The sequence below is a fragment of the Mauremys mutica genome, chromosome 2 (assembly GCF_020497125.1).
Source record: "Mauremys mutica isolate MM-2020 ecotype Southern chromosome 2, ASM2049712v1, whole genome shotgun sequence".
Classification (NCBI taxonomy): Eukaryota; Metazoa; Chordata; order Testudines; family Geoemydidae; genus Mauremys; species Mauremys mutica.
Window position 1 is genome coordinate 190,762,401 of NC_059073.1, and position 23,186 is coordinate 190,785,586.

At 45.4% G+C, this 23,186-nt stretch overlaps 1 protein-coding gene across 3 annotated transcripts in view; it reads left to right on the forward strand.

Annotated features, from left to right (window-relative positions):
- Window positions 1-23,186, forward strand: part of LOC123365356 (zona pellucida binding protein) — a 77,483-nt gene that overhangs the window by 34,189 nt on the left and 20,108 nt on the right. For all 3 annotated transcript variants that reach the window (XM_045008135.1, XM_045008137.1, XM_045008136.1), the window contains exons 4-6: window positions 447-596; window positions 2,781-2,999; window positions 7,539-7,615. In XM_045008135.1, coding sequence (XP_044864070.1) covers window positions 447-596; window positions 2,781-2,999; window positions 7,539-7,615 — 446 coding nt within the window. The remainder of the gene's footprint in view (window positions 1-446; window positions 597-2,780; window positions 3,000-7,538; window positions 7,616-23,186) is intronic.

Genomic DNA, 23,186 nt, shown 5'->3' on the forward strand with positions numbered 1-23,186 from the left:
AGTAACTGTAGAATAAATATACATATATTCTTACTGTATTGCCTGTAACTATTCAGACTATCTGCCCACATTCTCCTCTTCTGGGAGTTCTCTACTATGAGAAGTTATAGTTTACTAAAAGGAACTGAGATGGTTGGGATCATAACATGCTTTTATAACTGAACAGTTTTGTGTGAGGGTGCTTGTGCAGCCCAATGACCACTACTTGTGTGAAATTCCAAAAGCTCAGCAGTACTGGGGCACCTATCTATAATGGTGAATATGCAATGGTAATACAGTCAAAAACTACAGTTACTGGTGAGCTTCCTTCTTGTATTAAGGCTATAAGTACCATTCTGTGCATGGTTGGAACCATAGCCATTCAGATTCCTTCTTTTGTATTTTCCCATGTTATAATGAAAAGTAAAGCTAAACTCACTGTACTGTTTTATTTATTTATTTACTAGAAAATAGCAGTGTGAAAATAACACCGACAGGAACCCTAATATTCAGACACTTCAAATACGATATGAGTGGAATTTACACTTGTTCCCTCGTTTTTAAACCAACCGCAGAGCAGACTGAAAAAAACTATTTGCTCAAATATGTTATTTATGGTAAGAGATCAAAATAATTAATTTACAGTACAAAAACATTTTTTCTTTCACTTTTAAAATGTATGTTGATGTTTTGAAATTCTGATAGGCCAGCTTAATTTAATTTGAATAGAGTTGCAGAATTCTGTACCTCTTTCAGTAATTTGCTGTTAATTGTCACTTACCAGAGAATTCATGGACTGTCATTTTCAGTGCCTTAAAGGAAATTTTCTGGTCTTTTGATTGAGAAATTAAGCATAGCTCTCTGCTTTTAAAAGGAGACATAAAACATAATTGGAAAATAGAAGATTGAAAAACTGGGTGGGTGAAAATTCTTAAAAACTATGCCAAAGTAGCTTCATTTCATGCTGAATTATTCCTTTGGAGATTTATTTTAATGACTTTTTTTCTTTTTTTACCTCCTATTCCTGGGACTTCAGGAGAGTCACTAGGACACACTTTACACCAATGTAAAGCTCTTATTCGGTTTTGTTTTTGCAGTGTTGTCAAGTAAGTCATGCTCTTCTGAGTGAATATTGTGTAATGAAATATAAAGTGTTGGGATTTTTTAAAGAACGTGCTAATTCTGCTTCACTATTCAGAGTAAATTTTGTTGCATGATATAGCAGAATGCCACCTGATTCTGCTGAAATACAAGTATTACAGATAAAATTATATTTCTTCATTACCAGTTCCCCTTTTCTTCCTCTAGGGTCTGATTCTATTCCAACTGAAGCCAATAGCAAAACTCCTTTTGACTTCAATTGGAACTGGGTTGAAGCCAGTATTATCTTAGAAACATTGAGTAGAACAGAATAGGCCAAATTAATTCCTGCTTTTAAATTCATCTGAATTTGGCCCACTATCTCCAACCTTAAAAAAGAAGTCTGATTGTTTTAGTAGTTTGTCAACTTGCTGAACATAGCTGAAAAGGGGGAACTTCTTTTGAATTTTATTTTTTCATGATCAAAATGCTGAAGAATTTATTGTTCCCAGCATCTATTTTCTAGTGTTATCTTCCAGTCTTGTTACAACTTGCTTGTTCCCCACAACAAGGCTCCAATCTAAATGTCTGAAAGAAAAAATATTTTTATAGAAATGTACAGGGCTTCCAGATTATACGGGACCTGGGCACAGAAGCAGATGTGGTCTCCCAATTTACAGGAATAATTTATATATAAATGTATTAAAATACATGATGATATGGCTTAAAAAAATTCAGAATGAATATGAGATACTGCATTATAAACAAGCAGTGAACGGTCTAGTGAGTTATCTTTAAATGGGTACCAGTACACCATCATGTAGTCTGTATGGCATTGTTTTTTAACCCAGCTACCTGATTTCTCTACTGTCTCCACATTCTCTTTTTCCTTGTCATGTACTCATTGTATCACTGATTTTTCCATTCTCCCTTCTCTGTTCCTTCATTCTCTATTGCTCTGATGCCTCCCTGCTTATTTTTCTTTAGCTTCCATTATTCCTCTGTCTCCTTGTGATCCATCCATTTAATCTGTGACCCCTACTGTCGTCTTGACCCCCTTCACCATGTGCAATACTGTAATTGTGGGGAGCTAGGGGAGCTAACTTCAATTCAGTACAGATTGCAGCAGGAGAGACTCTCCTCACCCCCCTCTGCCGTATCAGCTATTCAGCAGGACCAGCAGAGAGACTGATCTAGAGGGACGTGTTGCTGAGCTCAGTTGCTAGAGGTCTCTTGGATCTCATTTTGGGGGACAGGAATCAGTCTTGAAGCCCTTTAAAACAGCTTTTTTGGTTCTCACTAGAAGATGCAAAATACTGTTTTATAATTATATATTATTAAATGCAATGCCTGTGATGATAAATTGCACCTCATGTTGAAATGTGTCTTCTGAAACTGCTATTGTCTTTGTTACTTTATATTTTTAAGCACTTATACTATAATCTCTTCATTTCTTGAAAGTGAAACGAAAATGTATAGAGGCTTTGTCCTTGTTAGGATATGTTTTGCAAAATGAAAGGTGATATTTATCTATGGAAACAGGAATGATGAATTATAAAGTATTTTCCATTGTTCTCTGACACATGAATCCTTCATTAAAATTTCAATGGGGATGTAAATCAATTTTGTATATGAAATACACAAAAATACTGTCTTTTTTAACTTAACCTTCATGTTTAAATGTGCATCTCTCAGTATCTTGTATTTTCTTTCACCTGCAGCTTATTCTGATCCTAATTTTTACTATGAGTTTACAGCCCGGTATCATGCAGCCCCTTGCAACAGTATCTACAATATATCTTTTGAGAAGAAGTTGCTTCAAATACTAAGCAAACTTGTCATTGAACTTTCTTGTGAGGTTACTTTACTCAAGTCAGAGTGCCATCATGTAAAAATGCAGAAAGCAGGTCTACAAAATGAAATCTTCTTTACTTTTACAGGTAAAAATTATTGATCTTTTAAAGACTGCTTAGTGTTTTCATGGTGAAGCAAAGTTTATTTCATGGAATATCTTCACTATTCCTATTGAAATTCATAAAGAATTATCTAGATTGCAACAAAATACACAAAAATAATTTATGTGGTAAATCCATGTACAAATTATGAAAATTCAGATGTCTGACTCCAAAAAATATCCTTCACAATAGCCCACAAACCAAGTTAGGAGCTTATATGCATCTACCCACAGACACAATTATTTAGTTGGTCTTATCATAGAGTGAGATTTTGACGCCTGAGGCATGCCCACACAGGGAAGTAAAGGGATATAATATGCCTCCTTCATATATTGTGAGGAGCAGTGCAGTGGGAGAGCAGCTACTGTGGGGCTGTTATTCCCCCTCCTATGCATGTGTGTGGAGGAAAAGAGGCCATGGTTGAGGAGTTAGCAAAAGCATTCCACTGTTTCCCTCCCCCCCGCACTCAGCCCTCCGGGGAAGTAACCTGTGCCAGGCCTGTGTGGATTGTTTTCCCTGAAGCAAGGAGGGGGACCACTGTGTGACTGAGAGTCACAGTACAGTTCCTGTTCTGCTCCTGGTGGCAAGGTTTGTGACAAAGCCTTAATAATTTGCTTAACAGTCTGCTACTGTTTTTATCCCCAAATTAACTGGGTGTGAGGGATAGTAGATTGAAGGGTCCTAAAGCACAAATTGAGGTTGAAGAATCCATTCCTCTGCCTCCAATGTGCTTCAGCATAGTTGTGTTGGAGCAAAATCATTTTGCTGAAGCTTTACTTGATTTTCCATGATTTGGCATTGAGCTGTGGAAATAAGAGTATATTACATCACCTTCAGGATGTATATTTTTATCAGGAAAAATTTTCAAGAATTTGCTAGGCTACCTGAAACGATCACCAAGAGATGAGAAAATGATACCTATCCTAATTGATTCCCCTTCTTTGGTCCAGGCTCCAAGCACATGGCCAAGAGGGAACTTATATAGCATAAAGTTACAGCTCCTGCAGGGGCATTACAAACAGCCCCTGCAAAACACTATGGAGATACAAGATGTCGCCAATGGTCAGTTCCTTTCTTGTTACAGCTGACAAAGGAGCTTCCAGTGGTTGCTGTGCTGGCTGGCTACCGCAGTTGTCTTGCATATCTTCTAATCTGACAGCTGTCCATGTAATTTCTTGTTAAAATTCAGTGGACAATTGAATCCTTTAACAAAAGAAATTTTGTCCAGTATCACTCCAGGTGGCTTTCCTAATCCTTACAAATCTGTCTCACAAGAAAATAAGACTCAGAGGGTTAGATCCTCAAAGGTGCCAAAAATTAGTTTCTGAAAACCCCCTTGCAGCTGCTGCCTAACCCTTTAGGCTCCTAAAGACTCCGTGTGCCTAGCATTCTGCTGGGGGACATGTGTAAAATCTTTTACGTCCCAGTGGGATCTGCAAATTAGGCATTCCCCACCTATCTCATCTGCAGATCATGGTCCTGTATGTGCCCATGGAGGAGGAGATAGTAGTAGTGCACCTTATACCCTGTAGTCAAGTGGTTAGAGAACTCTCACATAAGATGTAAGAGGCCTGGCTACAAATCCCTATACTTCCTGATGTGGAACAGAAGCTTAAACCCAGATCTTCCCTTTTCTAAACCCTGAGCTATGCAGTATTTTGAGGTGAAACTCAGTCTCTCTTCCACTTTTTGTAAAATACATAATTATTCACTGGGTCAGGGAGACAGAGAATGACTGACCGGTTATGGTACTCTCCTGGAGTATGGGAGACCCATGTTCAAGTCCCTGTTCAACAGCAGGCTGAATGAGGTTTTGAACCTGTGTCTTCCCCAGTTGAGGTGAATGCACTAACCACAGGATTGTGGGGAGGTGGGGCAACAGGTCCCACCACCACTTTTTGCATGAAAGGACTGCCTTGGTTTAGGCACCTAACTCTAGGAGAATGTTCAAGCAGAGAGAATCTCAAGCAGAGGAGCATGCCACACGTTAGGTGGCTAAGTCATTTTGCGGGGTGGTGCTTAGGCCCTGCCACCATCCCCAAAATTTGCAATTGGGTAGCTTAGGCAGCTCCCTACTCAGTATGCTGGCTTTTGTGAATCCTATTCTTAGGCCCCTGACATTGTATAAGGAACCAGGGTAGCTAACCTTGGCCTGTGGAATTCCTTAGGCAGCAGGGACCTAAACGTTAGGCATTGCAGCACTGAGTCTAAGTCTCATTTGAGACTTTGGACTAGATCAACATTCTTTATTATTCCCGGGGCGGGGGGAAGGGGGAAAAAGAAAATAAGAGGCATATTGGATCTAAGAAAAGAGTTCACTCAGTAGGTTTAGGCTTTCAACGTAAAGGATGCCTACTTTCATATTTTCATCTGTCTTATTGATCAAAAACTATATGAGGCTTGGCTTGGGTGAAGAAAAATATAGGGTATTTTTCTTTAAACCTTTTTCCTTAAGAATGTTTACCAAGTGTCTGGCTATGCTGTCAGTAGATGTCAAGGTAGCTGTATTGGTCCCTACCCAGATTTCTTGTTGAGAGCTCAGTTTTCAAGAGGGTTCCATTGTGCAGTCTATTCCAGTCAAATGCCAGTGTTAAATGTAAACTTTCATTTTGACAAAAACAGCGGATTTCATAGGATTTGTCCTGAATTCCAAATCTGCCACCCGCCTTGCAAATGGCAGATTCCAGTAAATGCAGAAGTCAGTCTCTGTATGGTCTCAGGGTCAAGGAAATATAACATTCTTCCTGACAAAGAACACTTGCTTAAACAATCTGAGCAGAAAATACAATGCCCAGCATGGGTAGTCCGTCAAAGACTGTAGCGATTGAAAGAACAAACACTAAATGTTTCACCAAACCAGTCATTAATAGTTTACTGTTTTTCTCTTCTAAATCTGAGTCATTACTGGGGGGAGTTTAAATTATATAACCTAGATATTTAGAGTTCTTAGCTATTGTCTAGACTACGTAGATAGGACTAAGACAACATGCAAGTCTCCTAGACCAGCGGGGGCTGGTGTTAGACTTGCTGGGGCCCAGGGCCAAAGCCCAAGCCCCACCGCCCAGGGCCCAAGCCCAAGAGCTTCAGCCCTGAGCGGTGGGGCCCAGGGTTACAGGCCTCCTGCTTTGGCGCCCGCACCCAGAGCGTTGGGGCTAAGGATTTGGCTTTGCCCCCGTCCCCACCCGAGGCAGCTGGGCTCAGGCTTTGATCCCCTGTCCTGGGGTTGTGAAGTAATTTTTGTTGTCAGAAGGGGGTCATAGGGCAATGAAGTTTGAGAACCCCTGTCCTGGACTGTCTGAGGCTTATCAAAATCACAGACGGTATGATCTCTTATCCAAGATTAAGTGGATCAAAATGTGCCAACAAACTTGTTGTGAACTTGCAGGTGTTCAGAGTCTTGGAATGTATTTTACTAGATTTAAGCAGCTTCTAATGCATATTTCAGAAATGTTTCCATTACAGAGCAATGTTAAGCTGTTGGTAAAAGGAGTTCAATTCATACATTTCATATTCTTGACTTGGCAGTTTACTCTAATGTAAAATGCTGGAGAGCAGCACTTCAATCTCTGTTTAATTAATATTTCTTCTGGCCCTCCATCATATTGAGTTGTTAGTGCTTGTTAATCTCCCAAGAATGTGGATCTGTACAGGCAGATGATTGCATGAGCGTAATTATTTGCTTTTATGGATCCACGCTTCTCACCATCCTTCATGTCAGAGTTGTATAAGGATTCCTGAGAAAATGAAAGGAACAGAGTGGTAGCTAGGGCTGCAGTCCATTGTTATGCATTCAGGCTCAGGCATAAGGCACTTATACCTATAGAGCATGCATGTTTCACAAGAATGTAGATCCATAAGGCAATCATTTTTGAAGAACTAGAGTTGCTGAAGTAATCCTTGTTATATTCTACTGTACTATTAGTCTTTCACTAGAAAGGAACTGATCATTGGAAGCACTAGGGATTATCATGGCTTTTCTTCAGGGGAGGCTGAAGAAGTTCCTTGCAGAAACAATTGATCAAAACTTTGAGCTTTTGGAGTTCCTGTCTGGCCACACACTCAAAGCATCAACCCAAAAGTGATATAGTAAGACCTATGCCTTAATTAAACAGCCACTCCAGTTAAATAATTCTCAAATGGATTACTCATCTGAATTGAAAGAATATTTACAACATTGGTAGATTTCTAAGATTACTAATTTCCTAGAGATCAAAATCTGCAAATAAGTATTGCCTCCAATTACACTTTTTAAAAAAAGGAGATATCAAATAATATTTAAGTTCACCATGATCTAATTATATGTTCATGAGAAGAAAATTCTGATTTTTTCTTTAAGACAGTATTACTAGTCAGACATCTGAACGTGCAAAAATTATTTTCTGTGTAGCTCCTTCAGGCATAATCAGAAATGTAATTTTATAAATTTGAAAAGAAACCTTAAAGTATATTTTTGGGATACTAGCAAGTTTAATGTTGATTTCAGTGTATTTGTTCCTTTGTAAAGTAGAGTATGTTTTGTTACAGTTTCTTCTTTAGATACAGAAAAAATCAACAATCCATGTCAGCAAAAGAATTGTGATACTGCTAAAAGATTAAAGAAGGTACTGTAGATAAATCAAAAAGCATGAAGACCAGCAAAAATAATCATCCAACTCTTTCTAATGCCAATAAACTGATCTAAAGAATGAGAATAATAATTAAAAATATTAACGTATGTGCAAATGGATGTACCAGTGAGCGCTTACGTGTAATTTACCACCTATTAATATTGTTTAATTTTTGGTTCTCCATGTGGAAGAGGGTGAATTGCATTGTGGCTTTATTTGGAGAACAGGCTGGAGCTGTTTGATATCAGGTGGTGAGATAATTACACAGAAGTAAGATACTGAGTACAAATAGTAGTAAAACAATCAGAAGAGGTTTGAATGTAAATTATTTTATAAATCTAACCATAGTTTGCAACAAAGCATGTCTTTACATTATTTGACAGTAACCTTGATGTTGGTGTGTGGCTTACCAGGACTTTAAAAAGTAAAGTGCTACAGTAAGCTAGAAAAAGTTAAATATTGCCTTACTTGATTAGTGTATTACTTATAAGATGTAGAGGACATTTTTCAGAACTGTAGACTATTGAGCTACATTTCAGAAGACAAATATTTTTTTTCGTTTTTTGTGTCTTAGAACAAAGGTTTTTATCAAACTAACCTTCAAAATTCAGTTATTTGAGATTTTCACTTCATCTGAGAAAAGGAAAAATGAGTTTGTACATTTTTTGTATCATTGATATAAACAGAAAAAAAATCTTAATATATTAGAAATTTGGGTGTATCTATTCACTTTTTTTCCCCAGAAGATTTTGTGGATGACTGGAGAACTGGTAGGATTAATAATATCAGAAAAAACAAGCAAATGAAACAAGCTTGAGATGATTTAGTCATTCAGATTATTCAAAAAACTCTTTGGACAATGGATCTGTGCCAATTTATACTGTCTGAGGATCCCTCCCCCCCAACCTTTTAACATCTGTTTATCCAAAATGCCTGAGAAACACTTGGAGAAAAATGTCTGTTAGAAATTCAACATCCTCTAGCTCTTCATGTGAGTGCTGAAAGAACTCATAGTCCATATCCAGGTTCGCAAATGAGTCCTTCAGCAAGCCAAGAAATGTTAGACTTGACATTCCTGATAATCACTGCTCTACAGCCAAAATGCTTCTGAAATAAATGTAGGCCAACTTTACTAATTCTGGGTCACTGAGAACGAAAATGATGCTTAAAATTGTTGATTGGCTCTAGTTTTCAAGTTATTCTATTGGGTCAGTATATACGACCCTTGACTTGGGACTGGCGGAGGATAAGTGAGTTATAAAAGGAAGGGATCTCAATTTAAACCAGAAATGACTAAAATACATCTTTGACTGGATCTATGAATAAATCTATGACTGGGTTTGTACAGTACTTGCTTTTTAGGCAAAACAATGAATGATGCAATCTGAAGCTGGTATTGCGTCATACATGATATGAATTGCATCATGTTATTCCTAGAAATCATGGATGATGCAATCATAACGAAGCTTACATCACTCTACTGAACAAATTGCCCTATATCAGCTCTAGAAATCATACAGTGTCATGCTCTCTTATTTGTCAGTGTTTGATTTTGCAAAGGGACACATTTCTGTTTAGCCAAAGTGAGCAGAGATGCCTCGTACTTGTGTGAACAGTGCAGATAACTTCTGCTATGTTTGTGATGAAGTGACTTTTGCATCACAAAAGCGCAGTATAACCACTATGGTTAAGAAAGCCTATCACCTTTATTCTGGCTGCAAAATTGGAGATCAGGACAGGAAGTGGGCCCCACACATATGCTGCAACACTTGTGCAACAAATCTTCGCCAGTGGTTGAACAGGAAAAGGAAATCTATGCCTTTTGCAGTGCCAATGATTTGGAGAGAGCCAACAGCTCATACCAGCAATTGTTACTTCTGCATGGTGCCTCCAGTTGGGAAAGGTGTGTCAAAGAAGAAAAAGTGGACTGTGCATTATCCAAACATTCCATCAGCTATACGCCCAGTACCCCACGGAGAAGGACTGCCGGTTCCTGATGCACCAGAATCATTCTCACTTGAGTCAGACGAGGAAGAGGAAGAGGATGAAACTTCTGGTCGTGAACCATCAATGTCACAGGACCCACATTTTCTCCCATCCTCCTCCTCTGAACCACACCTCATAACACAAGGTGAACTGAATAACCTTGTCAGGGATTTGGAACTACCCAAGAGTAAGGCAGAGCTGTTGGGCTCCAGACTACAGCAGTGGAATCTCCTGGCAGGTGATGTTAGGGTTTCCATGTTCCGTGACCGTCAAAAGGATTTTGTCCCATTCTTCTTCATGGAAGGTGATCTTGTAGCCTGCAACAACATCGATGGTGTGATGGCAGCCCTCAACATCGTTCACGATCCAGATGAGTGGAGACTGTTCATTGATTCATCGAAGACGAGTCTTAAAGCTGTTTTACTGCATAATGGCAATGTTTTGCCATCAATTCCAGTTGGTCATGCAGTCCATATGAAGGAAACCTATGACAACATGAAACAACTTTTGAGGTGCATAAACTATGACCAACATCAGTGGCAGCTTTGTGGCGATTTGAAGGTTGTTGCTCTCTTGCTTGGTCTGCAGACTGGATACACAAAGTACTGCTGTTTTCTCTGCGAATGGGATAGTCGTGCAAGAGATTCCCACTACATCAAGAAAGATTGGCTACTCCGACAGTCATTGGAGCCTGGGAGGAAAAGTGTTCAGCATCCACCACTTGTTGAATCAAGGAAGATTTTGTTACCACCCTTACACATCAAGCTGGGTCTGATGAAGAACTTTGTCAAGGACATTGACAAAACACAAGCAGCTTTCAAGTACCCCTGTGGAAAATTTCCAAGGTTAAGTGAAGCTAAGATAAAGGAAGGTGTCTTTGTTGGTCCTCAGATTCGTGAACTTCTTCGAGATGATGCATATGACCATGCACTGCATGGCAAGGAAAAGACGGCATGGAAAGCCTTCCAGTTAGTGGCAATAAATTTTCTCGGAAACAACAAGGCAGACAACTACAGGTTGTTGGTGGAAAACCTCCTCAAGCATACCAAAGCCTTGGTTGCAACATGTCACTAAAGATACATTTTTTGCACTCTCATCTAGATTTTTTTCCACCGAACTGCGGAGCAGTGAGCGACGAGCATGGCGAGCGATTTCCCCAGGACATTGCAACAATGGAGAAACGCTATCAGGGCAAATGGAGCCCATCAATTCTTGCAGACTATTGCTGGACAGTGACAAGAGATGCTCCATTTAATGAATACAAGAGACAAGCCAAGAAGCGCTGAGTGGACACTGAATAGGACTATACTATGTACATAATAGTTTTTTGCCTTTTGTTTCATAAAATTTTATTTATATAACCCTTTTGCTGATTTTTAAAGTGTTACATAAACAGGACAGGTGAAATATTATCATGTAAAGCAACCATATACACATGAAAAGACCTAGGTTTACAATTTATGATTAAAACTCTACTATCTACACAATATACATAGACATAAATGTAAAAACTTAAATAACTTAGAAACAGTAGCCAATCAGTTGTTTTAATTGGCATATTTGAATTCAGCACATCAAAATACATAATAAATAGCACATTTTATCTCTGAAGCAGACGACTTCTCAAAAATTGTAGACCAGTGTAATTCTTATGCTAAAAAAACAAAATTTTAAAATAAGTCCTTAGTTCATGTATGCATCACTAGAAAACAACAACAACAGCAACAAAAAAGATGGGGGGAGCACAACCCAATATTTTTCTCCTTTTGCAAGTCACCCTTAAAGCTTTTTCTAAAACTTGGGTTCCATGAGTGTAACTGAAAGTGGAATTTGCTCTACGGAATTTGGAAAGGTCATTTTGTTTGTTTATATTGAGAGTTAGCTCCAGTTCACCTCACAGACTCCAAAGAAAAAAATGATTTAAGGCCTGTTCAAGAGAAGCACTCCAACCAGTCAAGGCAAAAATAGCAGTTAGCACAAAAAGATAATTCTGTTTTGGGTCTACAACTTTGGAATACAGTAAATGGCCATGGTCAGCAAACAAGATAAGGTAATCATTCTTAAAATATAGTCACTTTTAATTTCTTTTCCATTTACTGTCCATTCTCAACCATGGCTACTCCATTAATAAGATGAGATCGCTTTGGGAAGGAGAGAGAAGAATAGGGGTTTTCAGAATGTGCAGACAATTAAAAGCTCTATGTCTTTAAAAATTAGGATAAACGAGAAGTAGAGCTTGACATAGAATGTGAAATTTGTTTGCTTACTGTCCCCAGAAACAGTCAGAAAATACAGTACTTTATATTTCAAGGGAACAGTGGATTTCTAGGGCCATAAACAAAAGGAAAAGATGTCAAATAGGAAATACAGATCAGAAAATGAAGATTTAAAATGTGGCTTCCTATTACCTTAGTCACCCTCAATAAGGAAGCTGATACTACTGCAACACAGGTCACAGGAAAAAGTGTGGTGGAATTTATTGGATTTGATCTTTGCAAGGACTGACATCCTCAATTAACTACGTTTTAAAGGCTTGAATAAGGCTGATTAAGGAAATCCACAGCCACAGGCAGATCCTCAAATCCTTCTTGTGAAGCACATTTCCTTGTGCAGCAGTATACTCTTCAAGCTTATTAAGCTGTACATGATGCTATCACATTGATGCCATCACATTGTCACATGATCCCCAAACTGAAGAGCCAGAGCCTAAGCACAGGTTTATTGTGTCTGACTAGGAGTCAAATTCTGCCATTGACTGCACACGCTCAAATCACGACAGGCCAGATCCTCAGCTTGTGTTAACTATTGTTTGTCCACTGAAGTCAATGGAGTTGCATCAATTTACATCAGCTGAAGAGCTACACAATGACTGAGATCTATACACATACCTCAGGACAGAATGTAGTCTTAGACATTCTGGGCATTCATTCAAAGTTCCTTTCCTAATTGGTGGAGTTGGAATTCCATTATTATCACTCTCACCTTCATACACATGCCATACTTTACCAACTGGGATAAACAGCAGTGTGCCAAATTCACTGACATCAGGGGTTTTTGTTTCACTCCTTAAGTTTGCAAAATTTGGGACACAGTTTGAATGTTATTACGACCATAAATGGTTCTATAAATTTGGTCCTAACACAATGTTATCCAAATACCACTGGCAAGAGGTTAAAGAAAAGTATGGTTTGTAAACGTTACAAAAGTGTGTCATTTAAACATGGTCTTGCTATCTTAACTACACACAATTCCTTAGTATCAGGAACCTTGATTTCCTGGCAAACTGTGCTAATGCAAAATCTAACAAAACTGAAAAGTTGTTCCAATTCTAATCTGGCAGATTTATTATGATGAGAAGTTCAAGATTTATCCATTCCAGATGAGAATGGGCTTGTCTATAGAGAGTTAGTATGCAGCAAGATGGTGAGAAAATCTACTAACATGCCAGACCCTAGCTTAAGTGTGAACTCTGCTACCATGCACAAACAGTTACATAGTTCAAAAGTTCCATAGCAGTAGATAACAATACTGCAGGGGTAGGCAACCTGTGGCATGCGAGCAGATTTTCAGTGGCACTCACACTGCCCGGGTCCTGGCCACCGGTCTAGGGGCTCTGCAGTTTAATTTAATCTTAAATAAAGCTTCTTAAACATTTTAAAAACCTTATTTACTTTACATACAACAATGGTTTAGTTATATATTATAAACTTATAAAAAGAGACCTTCTAAAAATGTTAAATGTATTACTGGCATGCAAAACCTTAAATTAAAGTGAATAAATGAAGGCTCGGCACACCACTTCTGAAAGGTTGCTGACCCCTGTAACAGTGCATGATAGCAGGGTACACATAACCAGTAAATGCACAGCAAGCTAGTGCTCCCATGTTCCCTTGAAATATAAAGTACTGTATTTTCTGACAGTGTTTCTGGGGACAATAAGCACACACATCTCACATTCTGAGTCAAGCTCTACTTCTCTCCTTTTACCCTAATTTTTAAAGACATACCGGTAGTGCTCTTCTTTGTCTGTGCATTCTGAAAACCGCTGTTCTTCCCTCTCCTTCCCAAAGTGATCCCATCTTGTTAATGGAGTAGCCATGGTTGAGAATGGGCAGTAAATGAGGAAAGCAATTAAAAATGACCATATTTTAAGAATGATTACCTTATCTTATTTTGCTGACCACTGCCATTTACTGTATTCCAAAGTTGTAGACCCAAAGCAGAATTATTATCTTTTTGTGATAACTGCTATTTTTGCCTTGACTGATTGGAGTGCTTCTCTTGTGATAACTGCTTAGGTAGCCCATGTCCTAGAAGCCAAAACCACTTGGACAAACCTTTCAGCGTTGTTAGAGAGAAAAAGACAGAAGCCAATAGCTTGGTGGTTAGGGCACTCAGCGGGGATGTGGGAGACCCAGTTATGAATCCCTTCTCTTGCCTGATGCAGACCAGGGACCTGAACCAACATCCCAGGTGAGTAGGCTAACCACCAGAGCATGTTTCAGAGGAGTAGCCGTGTTAGTCTGTATCAGCAAAAAGAATGAGAAATCCTTGTGGCGTCTTTGAGACTAACAAATGAATTTGGGCAAAAGTTTTCGCCGGCTATAACCCACTTCATCAGATGCCTAGAGTGGAAAATACCGTAGGCAGGTATAAATACACAGAACATGAAAAGATGGGAGTTGCTTTACTGAGTGTGTGGGGGGGGGTCAGTGCTAACGAGGCCAATTCAGTTAGGGTGGATGTGGCCCATTTCCAACAGTTGACAAGAAGGGGTGAATATCAACAGAGGGAAAATTACTTTTTGTAGTGCTAATGAGGCCAATTCAATCATGGTAGATGTGCCCATTCTCAACAGTTGGCAAGAAGGTGTGAGTATCAGAAAGAAAATTATTTTTTGTAGTGACTGATGCCACTCCCAGTGTTTATTCAGGCCTAATTTGATGGTGTCAAGTTTGCAAATTAATTCCAGTTCTGCAGTTTCTTATTGAAGTCTGTTTTTGAAGTTTTTGTTGTTGAAGAATTGCCACTTTTAAGTCTGTTATGGAGTGTCCAGTGCTCTCCTACTAGTTTTTGAATGTTACAATTCTTGATGTCTGATTTGTGTCCATTTATTCGTGGGTGGGTATTGTAGTTTTAAGAACGCTTGATAGAGGTCAGTTTGTCTCCATCTGAGGGATTGGAACAAATGCGGTTGTATCTTAGGGCTTGGCTGTAGACAATGGATCATGTGATGTGATCTGGATGAAAGCTCGAGGCATGTAGGTAAGTATAGTGGTTAGTAGGTTTCCGGTATAGGGTGGTGTTTGTGACCTTTGCTTATTTGCACAGTAGTGGCCAGAAAGTGAATCTCTTGTGTGGACTGGTCCAAGCTGAGGTTGATGGTGGGGTGGAAATTGTTGAATTCCTCAAGGACCTCTTTCTATGGGTCCAGATGATGAAGATGTCATCAGTGTAGTGCAAATAGAGTAGGGGTGCTAGGGGACAAGAGAACAACACTTCCTCAGCTAAGTCAGCCATAAAAATGTTGGTATACTGTGGGGCCATGCAGGTACCCATAGCAGTTCCGCTGACTTGAAGGTATACATTGTCCCCAAATGTGAAATAGTTGTGGGTGAGGACAAAGTCACAAAGCTCAGCCACCAGGTTTGCCGTGACATTATCGGGGATACTGTTCTTGACGGCTTGTAGTCCATCTTTGTGTGGAATGTTGGTGTAGGGAGCTTCTACATCCATAGTGGCTAGGATGGTGTTTTCTGGAAGATCACCAATGGATTGTAGTTTCCTCAGGAAGTCAGTGGTGTCTCGAAGATAGCTGGGGGTGCTGGTAGCGTAGGGTCTGAGGAGAGAATCCACATAAATAGACAATCCTGCTGTCAGGGTGCCAATGCCTGAGATGATGGTGCATCCAGGATTCCCAGGTTTATGGCTCTTGAGTAGCAGATAGAATACCCCTGGTCAGGGCTCTAGGGGTGTGTCTGTGTAGATTTGTTCCTGTGCTTCTTCAGGGAGTTTCTTGAGCAGATGGTGCAGTCTCTTTTGGTACCCCTCAGTGGGATCAGAGGGTAATAGCCTGTAGAATGTGGTGTCAGAGAGTTGCCTACACCAGAATATGTACACACTTCCTGACCTGCTTGCCTCTGGCTGCTTTTTGTGACAGGTAACAAGTCTTCGGCATGCTCTGAGCACACCTGTGGGATCGAGTTCTACTGGTGAGATAGTAGTTTCCTCACTTAATTTGAGAATCCCCCTTTGGAGCATCTGGGGGTTTGGCTTGACCTATAGCTGTGACCATCTCATTAGCTATGTGGTCACGCCAGTTCTTAGGCAGCTTTGAGAATGCCAGCCAGTGGAACCTTAAGTGCTTAAGAGGTTAGGTGCTACATGAGTTGTGGTTTTGAGAATGTTAATGATGCCTAAGGATATGTCTTCCCTGCAGCTAGGAGAGTGCCACCCAGCCTATGTAAGCAGACATGCATCAGCTCTGCTAGAGCTAGGGTGCTAAAAATAACGGTGTGGATGTTGCAGCACAGGTGGTGTCATGGGCTAGCAACCCAGGCATTGAGTGGGCAACTCCAGTTATCTGCAAAGGCAATTAAGTGCTTCTGGCTCTTAGGTGCCTAAATTTAATTGGAAGTCAATAGGACTTAGGCTCCTGATTGCATAAGTCATTTTTGGAAAACGTGATTTCAGAATCCTAAGTCATTTAAGCACTTTTGAAAATTTACCCATGGTATTTTCTCTAAATTATTGTAAATTTAGAAGAGATTTGTGTTTATAAATATTTCAAATTGTTCTATCCCATGTACATTACTTTGCATTTGGCAACACCAAATTTCTTCTGTCATTATGCTGCTCCTTTTCCAGGTTGTTAACTTTTTAACAGGCATCTAAATTGTAGAGAGGGTTGGTATTACCCGGTTGTCTGACTCTTCCCATTATAAGACCCTGTGTTCAGTTGCTCATAACTTTGCCAAACTTTAACCATTTGGATTTTCCACGTTGGATGTCTTTTTTGAAATTTTTTGGAAAGTTTCAGCCAACGTGATTCAGAGACCAGAAGACAAGGCAAAGTCCAGCATGGTATCAGGCCAAGGTCTCTGTAGTTGCCCAGACAACTTCCTGGCACAATGCCTGGGGTTAAGTAGGGACACTTGGCCAATCAGAGAGCTGCAGGGTACTGGCACTCTGAGTCTCATGGGAAGTACTTCCTGAAGCATCTCTTCTCCACAGTGCTCCCTGGCTATGCCTTTACAAGGCCTTCTGGTGGCATTGTGGGAATATTACTTGCTCCAGGTTCTACAGGCCAGGGTTCTACTCCCCAGGTCCTTACACTTTCAAGCAGTCTGAGTAAAGTACCACCAGTTCAGCTGGTGTACCATGCAATGCTTTATTGACAAACTATCACAAGAGTAAATTCCAAGCTATCCTAGCATGGGCAGTATTGGATACTATAGATATGGCCTTCAGGGCAATGATGGCAACAGTTCTTCTTCGAGTGATTGCTCCTATGCATTCCATTGTAGGTGTGCGCGCCGCGCGTGCACGGTTCTTCGGAACATTTTTACCCTAGCAACTCCGGCGGGCCGGCTGGCGCCCCCTGGAGTGGCGCCGCCATGGCGGCTGATATATACCCCAGCCGGCCCGTCCGCTCCTCAGTTCCTTCTTTCCGCCCGTGACGGCTAGTAGGAACAGTGGAGTGCTCCCTTACCTCCACAGCCCTAGCGTTTTTCTCCATAGTTTAGTGTATATAGTTGTAGTATTTCGTTAAAGTTTCTTGTTATAGTTGTTCAGTTAGCTGTATAGTGTAATAGTTAGGGAATTAGAGGGGTTAGCCCTCTTCTTCCGCCCCGGTGCGGGCTTATGCCCGGAGCACCGGGATTCAAGCCCTGCGTGGCTTGCCAGCGGCCGATGCCAGTGAGTGACCCGCACGACTCCTGCCTACGCTGCCTCGGAGAGTCGCACAGGACAGATAAGTGCCCCATTTGTGTGGCTTTTAAGCCTCGTACGAGAAAGGAGCGGGACTCTCGTTTAAAACAGCTCCTTATGGAGTCGGCTCTCCAACCGCCGGCACCAGCTCCTCCGGCACCGAAACCGGCCTCCGTGAGCAGCGCACCGGCAGCACCGAGCCGCTCCGGTACCGACACGTCTCGGCACCCTGCTCCAAAGACCCGGCACCGCTTGCTCTCCCCGAGGAAGAAGCAAAAGGTGCCGAAGACGGCCACTGCGAAACAGCAGCAGAAGCCGTTAGTCCAGCCGCCACCGACCAAAACGGTACAGGCTGAGACAGTGCACAAGAAGTGCACCGGGCCGTCGACTCCGGTGCCGCAAGGGCCGTCGAGTCCGGCACCGCCCAGCTCCCCGGTACCGACCGAGGAAGAGCTGAGGCTCCCGTCCACGCCGGAGGCGTTCGCGACGGCGAGGGAGCTGATAGACCTCACTGCTGATACGGGCCATCAGCTTCCGGCACCGCCGGTGCGGACAGTGAAGTCCATCGGAAAGCCATTGATGATGCGCCCTCCTTCTCCTGGCGGCCGAGGTGATCGGAGCACCATGATCCGCTCTCGCTCCCGTTCTCCCTCTAGACGACGGTCGCCAACGCACCGGGGCCGAGCCGCACGACGATCAATGTCGAGACGCCGCTCCCCATCTTGTCACCGGTCGCAGTCCCGGTACCGCTCGCAATCGCGGTACCGGTCGCACTCCCGGCGGCGCTCTAGGTCCCGGTCACCAAGTCGCCGGCACCGCACCAGGTCCGGCTCCAGGCGTCGCGGGCGATATCGAGACTCTCGCAGCCACTCACGGCGACGTCGCTCACGATCCAGGTCTGACTCCCGGCGCCGCCGGTCAAGCTCCCGGCACCGTCGGTCGAGCTCCCGGCACCGCGCTTCGCGCAGGTCCCGTTCGCCCATCAGACCGCAGGACGACCGGCACCGTCCGTCGGCACCGGAGCGGCAGTTTACTCCGGCACCGGACGTCCGCCCGGGAACCGCAACGGCTCCTCCCTGGCCTTCGAGGGAGCCCTCAGTTGCTTCTCCTGAGGGCAGCGCGGTAGACTTCAGAGCGGGGTCTCTGCCGCAGGACCATGGACCCCAGCAGTGGGGATTTTGGGTGCCCTGGGCCCAACATGAACAGGGAGCTCCCCTTCCTCCGAGACAGCCGGGCTCGACGGTGGCCACGGTCAGCAGGCCACCCCCGTCTCCAACGCCACAGACCGCCACTCACGGCACGCCGTTGGGGCATGAGACGCTGGCACCTGACCGCCCAGAGGCAGAGCAGGCACCTGAAGAGGTGCTTCCAGGTCAATCCTCGTCCTCTTCTCCCGACGAGGCGGTAGCAGGGGCGTCACCATCAGAGCCCCCGCCTATTGACCTGAAGGCGCACCAGGACCTTCTGCGGAGGGTGGCGAAAGCCATCAACTTACCCGTCGAAGAAGTCCAGGAGGTGGATGACCCCATCACGGATGTCGTGGGAGCAGACGCCCCCGTGAAAGTGGCGCTACCGTTCATCCGCACGATCCAGCGGAACAATGCCACCATTTGGCAGTCGCCGTCCTCCGTCCCTCCCACGGCACGCGGCGTGGAGAGAAAGTATTCCGTACCACCTAAAGGGTACGAGTACCTTTACGTGCACCCCACACCGGACTCCTTAGTAGTTCAATCCGTGAACGACCGGGAGCGTAATGGACAGCCAGCAGCTGCGCCCAAGTCTAAGGAGTCCAAACGCATGGACTTGCTGGGACGCAAGATTTACTCAGCGGGCGGCCTACAACTCCGCATCGCGAATCAAATGGCCTTGCTATCCCGGTACACGTTTAATATCCTGGGATGCCTGGGGAAGTTCGCAGAGCTGACCCCGCAGGACTCCCGCCGAGAATTCTCGGCCCTCCTAGAGGAGGGCAAGCTGGCCTCCAGAACCCTGATTAAAGCTGCGGTCGACTCAGCGGACTCGGGGGCCAGGACGGTGGCGTCCGGTGTAACCATGCGACGCATTGCGTGGCTGCAGTCGTCCACTTTGCCACCGGAGGTACAATATACCCTCCAGGACCTTCCCTTCGAAATGCAGGGCCTGTTCTCCGAGAAAACGGACACACGAATTCAGACCCTGAAGGACGGACGAGTGGCAATCCGCACTTTGGGGATGCATACCCCGGCCACTCAGAGGCGTCCCTTCCGGCAGCAGCCCTATCGGCCCGGGCAGCAGGCCAGGTCTCGGCCATTTAATAACCGCAGGGCTCCATTCCGCCGCAGACCATCAGGCGGACGGCGTAACCAGTCCCAAGGCTCGTCTAAGGCCCCTCAAGGCCCCAAGCCGACCTTTTGATGGGACGCCCGAGGACGGCGCACCACTCTCACCCCAGGATCCATCCCCTTTGTTTTCAAGTCGTCTTTCCCGCTTCCTTCAGGCGTGGTGTTCTGTAACATCGGACAGCTGGGTGCTCAACACCATTCAGCACGGCTACCGCCTACAGTTTGTTTCGCCCCCTCCCTTCCACCCACCTTCCCCGTCCCTCTTCAGGGACCCCTCTCACGAGCAAGTCCTCTTACAGGAGGTCCAGACTCTGTTGAGCGTGGGTGCCATCGAGGAGGTGCCCCCCGGCAGGCGGGGCAGGGGATTCTACTCCAGGTATTTTCTCATCCCCAAGGCGAAAGGAGGTCTTCGTCCCATCTTAGACCTCAGGGAGCTAAACAAATACCTCTGCAAACTCAAGTTTCGGATGGTAACCTTGGGGACCATTATCCCTTCCTTGGATCCGGGAGACTGGTTTGCCGCCCTCGACATGAAGGGCGCTTACTTTCATGTGGCAATTTACCCCCCCCACAGACGCTACCTGCGCTTTCTGGTCAACGAGACCCACTACCAGTTTGCGGTGTTACCCTTCGGCCTCTCCACCGCACCGAGGGTATTCACCAAATGCATGGCGGTCGTAGCCGCAGCCCTCCGTCGTCGCCAAATCCATGTGTACCCGTATCTCGACGACTGGCTGATTCGTGGTCGTACCCAAGACCTGGTAGCGGCTCAGGTGTCCGAGATACTGCATCTGTTTCGGTCCCTCGGCCTGCTTGTCAACGCCGACAAGTCCCACTTGGTTCCGACTCAAAGAGTGGAATTCATAGGAGCCGTCCTCGACTCCACTCTGGCCAGAGCCTGCCTCCCTCGGGCTCGACACGAGACGTTGGCCTCCCTGATACGGTCGCTGCAGGCCTTTCCAACGACAACAGTGCGGTGCTGCCTACGTCTCCTAGGTCACATGGCAGCGTGTACGTTTGTGACCACCCACGCAAGGCTGCGACTTCACCAGTTCCAAATGTGGCTGGCATCGGTGTACCGCCCTCAGCGCAACCCTCTGGATATGGTGGTGGTGGTGCCGAGTTCCGCTCTCCAGTCGCTCATCTGGTGGCTGGATCCGGAGACGGTCTGCGCAGGGGTTCCCTTCCGCCCTCCTCGGCCGTCGATCACCCTGACCACGGATGCATCGGCGCTTGGATGGGGGGCTCACATGGGAGACCTGCACACCCAGGGCCTCTGGTCAGCCTAGGAGCTCTCCCTCCATATCAACGTTCGGGAGTTGAGAGCGATCCGTCTGGCGTGTCTCGCCTTTCTGACTCACCTTCAGGACCGCTGTGTAGCGGTGTACACGGACAACACCACGGCCATGTTCTATGTCAACAAACAGGGCGGAGCTCGATCCTCCCCGCTCTGCAAGGAGGCGCTGCTCCTCTGGGACCTTTGCGTGACCCACTCGATTCGCCACGAAGCGTTTTTTCTGCCAGGAGTACAGAACACGCTGGCCGACCGTCTGAGCAGGTCCTTCGCCTCCCACGAGTGGTCCCTTCGCCCAGATGTGGCTTACGCAATCTTCCAGAGGTGGGGATTTCCCCAGGTAGACCTCTTCGCCTCCCGGGCCAACAGGAAGTGCCACAGGTTCTGCTCCTTCCAAGGTCAAGCTCCAGGCTCCCTCTCGGATGCGTTTCTCCGGCCGTGGACAGAGTCCCTCCTTTACGCGTTCCCTCCGTTCCCGCTCGTCCACCGAGTGCTGCTCAAGCTTCGGAGAGACAGGGCTCGCGTAATACTCGTCGCTCCGGCCTGGCCGAGACAACATTGGTACACCATGCTGCTCGAGCTGTCGGTTCGGGATCCCATTCCCCTCCCGCTGTGGCCGGACCTCATCACTCAGGACCTCGGCAGGCTTTGTCACCCGAACCTGCAGTCCCTGCATCTTACAGCTTGGTTCCTGAGTGGTTGACCGAAGCAGAGAGAGGATGTTCGGCGGCGGTGCAGCAAGTTCTGCTGGAAAGCAGAAAGCCTTCCACGCACTCTACTTAACTCGCGAAGTGGAAACGCTTTGCGCTATGGTGTGACCAGCAAAGTCTTAACCCCTTCTCAGCCCCCATCCAGACCGTCCTCGATTACCTCTGGTACCTGAAGGGTCAAGGTCTCGCGATCTCGTCCCTCAGGGTGCACCTGGCAGCTCTGTCGGCCTTTCGACCCGCTGTAGGAGGCCGCTCCGTCTTCTCCAACCCAATGGTAGCCCGCTTTCTCAAAGGGTTAGACCGTCTCTACCCTCAGGTGCGTCCTCCTGCTCCGACTTGGGATCTGAACCTGGTTCTCGCCCAGATGATGGGCCCGCCCTTCGAGCCCTTAGCCACGTGCTCTCTGCTCTATCTCACCTGGAAGACGGCCTTTCTCGTGGCAATCACATCCGCCAGGCGAGTCTCAGAACTCCGCGCCCTGACGGTCGGTCCCCCGTATACCGTCTTTCACAGGGACAAGGTGCAGCTTCGACCACACCCGGCCTTCCTCCCCAAAGTGGTCTCGGCCTTTCACCTCAACCAGGAGATCTTCCTCCCGGTCTTCTTCCCGAAGCCGCACGCCTCACCTCGTGAGCAGCAGCTCCACACCCTGGACGTCCGCAGGGCCCTCGCTTTCTACATTGACCGAACGAAGCCCTTCCGGCGTTCGACACAGCTGTTCGTAGCGTTCGCAGACCGCATGAAAGGTGAACCAGTTTCTTCACAGCGAATTTCCTCCTGGGTGACGGCCTGCATACGAACGTGCTACGAGCTTGCTCGCGTCCCCCCGTGCCGACTCACTGCACACTCGACCAGGGCGCACGCCTCGTCGGCTGCCTTCCTGGCCCATGTTCCTATCCAGGACATCTGCAGGGCGGCCACCTGGTCTTCAGTCCACACCTTCGCTTCCCACTACGCGTTGGTGCAGCAGTCTCGAGACGACGCAGCCTTCGGCTCTGCGGTATTACACTCCGCCACGTCTCATTCCGACCCCACCGCCTAGGTAAGGCTTGGGAATCACCTACAATGGAATGCATAGGAGCAATCACTCGAAGAAGAAAAGACGGTTACTCACCTGTAGTAACTGGTGTTCTTCGAGATGTGTTGCTCCTATCCATTCCAGACCCGCCCTCCTTCCCCACTGTCGGAATAGCCGGCAAGAAGGAACTGAGGAGCGGACGGGCCGGCTGGGGTATATATCAGCCGCCATGGCGGCGCCACTCCACGGGGCGCCAGCCGGCCCGCCGGAGTTGCTATGGTAAAAATGTTCCGAAGAACCGTGCACG